The 4,325-nt window shown below is 35.4% G+C and overlaps 1 protein-coding gene across 1 annotated transcript; it reads left to right on the top strand.

Annotated features, from left to right (window-relative positions):
* The first annotated feature begins 450 nt into the window (after positions 1-450).
* On the top strand, positions 451-1,492 carry LOC114687809 (olfactory receptor 5D18-like). Its single transcript, XM_028862440.1, has one exon. The coding sequence runs from the start codon at positions 513-515 to the stop codon at positions 1,464-1,466; it is 954 nt and encodes a 317-aa protein (XP_028718273.1). The 5' UTR covers positions 451-512; the 3' UTR covers positions 1,467-1,492.
* The last annotated feature ends 2,833 nt before the right edge of the window (positions 1,493-4,325 follow it).

Raw genomic sequence — 4,325 nt, 5'->3', positions numbered from 1 at the left:
CCTCGATACTCTGAGGCATTCCTTTCATTACCCTGAGCTGATAGTGGGAGCTGCTCTCTCATGGTCTGTGTTAATTTAGTTTGCCCAGACCTTCTCTAACTTGAGCTTTTGGCCACTGCAATTTTTTAGTGCTTGAATAATTTTATTATGTCTTTAATATCATATAATGTTATTCCATCATGAAATATTCTAGCATCAAATAAATGTATATATAATTTACATATGACTATAAACATAAACTGTAGTTCACATAGAATGATACTGATGAGTAAGTACTACATTTTAACTCCAGATGAGAAAATACAGTATTAGAGAACAAAGGACATTGCCTCAAATCGCTAAGCAAGGAACCGAAGTGAAGCAGAACACTTAATGAATTTAGTATAGTCATGTCTGACATCATGTCTTACATCATGTTTTATGATGAACCTCACCTGAGCTTCTGCTACACCACTCTCTCAAGTTCTGTTCAATTTCATTCTCATTCTTCTTCTTCTTTTATAACCTGAAAGATGACGTCACATGAACTGATGAACCAGAGTTCTGCGACCACATTCATCTTGGCAGGCTTCTCAGAATATCCACAGCTCCAAATACCTCTCTTCCTCCTGTTCTTGACCATTTACTCAGTGACTTTGATGGGGAACCTGGGCATAATTGTGGTTATACGGATCAATCCCAAACTTCATACACCCATGTACTTTTTCCTCAACCATCTTTCATTTTTGGATATATGTTATTCTAGTGTATTTACACCCAAACTATTGCAGATCTTAGTTATGGAAGACAGAACCATTTCTTTCAGAGGATGCATGACCCAGTTTTTCTTCATTTGTACATTTGTGATTACAGAGATGTTCATGTTGGCAGTGATGGCCTATGACAGGTTTGTGGCTGTTTGTAATCCCCTGCTCTACACCGTTGTAATGTCTCATAAGTTCTGTACTGTACTAGTAGCTGGGACTTACATGTTGGGTGGACTGTGTGCTGTGATATTCATTTATACTCTTTTACAACTATCTTACTATGAATATGGCATCATTAATCACTTTGGGTGTGAGTACACTGCTGTCATCTCTGTATCCTGCTCTGACTCCTCCTTTAGCCAGATGACATGCTTAGTCATCTCCATATTCAGTGAGTCTTCTAGTGTCCTGATCACTTTAGCCTCATATGTGTTCATAGTTGCCACTATTATTAAGATGCCTTCCAAAGGAGGACTACGAAAAGCCTTCTCCACCTGCACTTCCCACCTGACTGCCATCACAATCTTTCATGGGAGCATACTCCTCCTATATTGTGTTCCAAACTCAAACAACTCATGGCTCTTTGACAAAGTGGTCACTGCTCTTTATACAGTCATGATCCCCATGCTGAACCCCCTTATCTACAGCCTTAAGAATAAGGATGTGAAAGAGACAGTGAGGAGACTTACGAGCTCCAAATTGCACTCTCACTTGACATAATTACGTGTGTGTGTGTGTGTGTGTGTGTGTGTGTGAGAGAGAGAGAGAGAGAGAGAGAGAGAGAGAGAGAGAGAGAGAGAGACTGTGGTATCACTTTTTAAGTACAGACAGACTTATATTTTCTCTGATTAGTATAATCGCAGTACAATTTGACCAACTAAATGTGATCAATTTCAGAAAAGGAAGTTTTTCCAAATATCTCTATTAGACACAATGGATGCTAATATGAAGAAGAAATTCAAATTTAGAATTCACTACATACATTCTTTTAATATGTAGTTGGCCTTATAAGAATTATTTATATGCAGATGATAAGTCTCTGTACTGAATCCATAGTCTAATCTTCAAAATTCACAATTTGTCTCAGCTATGTTGTATGACTTCTACTTTCACCTTAAAACTGTCTTTCGCCTCATAAAGAGATTTTGTGTTTATTTTGTGGATAAACACATTGCCTCATTTCAAGAAATCAGATTACAAATATGAACTACTGTCTATATGTCTCACCAATTCTAGATAACAATATAGTATATCTCAACTTAATAAATGTTGAAGCAAAAGTGTTATAAATTGTTTGTTTATTTTATTGTAATATCATTTAAACCAATTATCTAGTGACACAAGACTGTATTATAAAATTGTATCTTGGATCATGCATTTTCTCTCAGGGTCTATTCCTCAGCAGTAAATCATATGATTCTACCTCATTGATTAACCGATAAGAAAATATTATTTATTTCCTTATCTTTCCTAAACATTTATCTCAGTGACAGGTTTTATGTCACTAAAGTAGATCTAGTGTTCGTGCCCCTTCCTTTAGAGCTGCCATCATAACGAAGATATTTTCAAGACTAATCTATTTTCAACATCTTCATTAATAATACATATCTCTAATTATTTCTGAAATTTACATGCCTATTGACTTCTCTACACAGATGACACTGTTGTAATTGGATCCCAATGTACTTTTGAGAATAAATGTTTTCACAAAAATACTATTTATCTCATTCTTTATTATCATTAAAACAGAACAACTTTAGAGGCATATCCGTTTAATACCGGAGCAGAACAATAGTGGAGTAATACCGGGATCTTAACAACCAGTTATTATGGGCCAGCCTCTCATTCTTAGCAATAGCTAACAGATGGCAGTTAATGCAAAATACTTGCTATTTATTTCAGAAAACACAAATAATATTTTAACTCTGTAAGGATTAAAGCAATGAAGTCTGCTGTATGTATTGTAAGTATTGCCTATGACTGAAATATTTCTCAAAGTAGAAGTGCTTTCCTCTTGTGCACTGCATCCTGGAGAGTGAATGTCAATGAAAACACAATGACATAATACAACTTTACAGGTAAGTCATGCTTTTTGCATATACACTTAGTTTGTTCCTACTTATTACTATATTGATTAACATCCTTTTTTTCCTCTGTGACTCTACTATAAAAGACCTTAGGTTGATGTGCTTAGGTTTTGCACATACATACATACCATTACACCTCACATAGATCCTGAATAGAGAGAAGTTTATACCCAGAATAGTCTTAGTGGAAAAATACAGACCCTTATAAGACAGGGAACTAGATCATTTTACAGTCAGGTTGCCTAGCAACAGGACATTGAGTAAGAGCCCTTGACCCTTTCACCCTGTAAACATCCTATACAAACATCCTGTTAGCTTGCCCCACCTTATGCAGATGACAGCTTCTTGCTCCCCCCACCCTGCAGGAACTGTATAAACCCTTCTGGAAGAAAATAAAGTAGCACGTTGATCAGAATCTAGACTTGGTGTATTCTCCTTTGTATCTCCTGTCCCTACATTCCCTTCTTAGGGTGGTCAAGAGCCTATTATAGCCCTGTGGGCGGGGCACTTCATGAGTGAAAAATGTAAGTAACTAGAAGGCAAATTTTTAAATACGGTGAAAAATTCAACAACAATAATGCTGGGAAAGAACAAAACTGAAATTCTGGAAATACAATCAATAAATTAAATATAAAAACAGTGAAAATTACATTTATCACACAATGCAAGAGAAACAATGAAATTTAGGAAAAGAGGAAAATGACAAAACAGTAACTATCGGAAATATAGAAAAACATTACAAAATACCTGTTCAAAACTGCTACCAGATAAAGAGATTAAATATCAAATTCTGTATTATAGAATGACCTTAGGTACAAGAAAAATTTATAACTTCATTTATTTAATTACAGAAGAAAATTCCATGATCCTAGAGAAAGTAATTAAAGCATACAAGTTATGTATCAAAAGGAAAACTAGATACATTGTTTATTTATTTATTTATTTTGGGTTTTTGAGATAGGGTTTCTCTGTGTACCTTTGTGCCTTTCCTGGAACTCGCTTTGAAGACCTGACTGGCCTCGAACTCACAGAGATCTGCCTGCCTCTGCCTCCTGAGTACTGGGATTAATGGTGTGCACCACCACCACCTGGCTCATGTTATTTATTTTTAAGACGATCATCTATTAATAAATCAGTAGATGGATCTTTGTTAAGTCACAAATGAACCATTCACAACATTATCACAGTATTTTTACTACTTTTCTTACTTTAGTTTTTTTAAAATACAAATACTTTGAAGATTGAAATCTGCTCAAATATGGAGTAAACATTCATTCAAATGTGATACTAGAAATGCCTCTGTCTCTCCTGTATTATAACTTATCCAATCATTGCCCCAGTCCACCTTCAGCTCGTTTTTTTTTTTCTGTAAAATTTGACTTTATTGACATGTAACAGCCTGCTGCCTTTATTTCCATTGGTACAGACTTTCTACTTTCATTTGTCTTTAAAGTTTGGAGGAGTTTGGAATTATTCAGCTGTTCTGAATAAC

The sequence above is a fragment of the Peromyscus leucopus genome, chromosome 4, assembly GCF_004664715.2.
Source record: "Peromyscus leucopus breed LL Stock chromosome 4, UCI_PerLeu_2.1, whole genome shotgun sequence".
Taxonomy (NCBI): domain Eukaryota; kingdom Metazoa; phylum Chordata; class Mammalia; order Rodentia; family Cricetidae; genus Peromyscus; species Peromyscus leucopus.
Note: the sequence above shows the minus strand (reverse complement) of the source record. Positions and strands in the feature narration are given on the sequence as shown.

Coding starts and splice junctions, on each gene's coding strand:
- LOC114687809 (XM_028862440.1), top strand. CDS start 513: ATGACGTCACATGAACTGATGAACCAGAGTTCTGCGACCACATTCATC.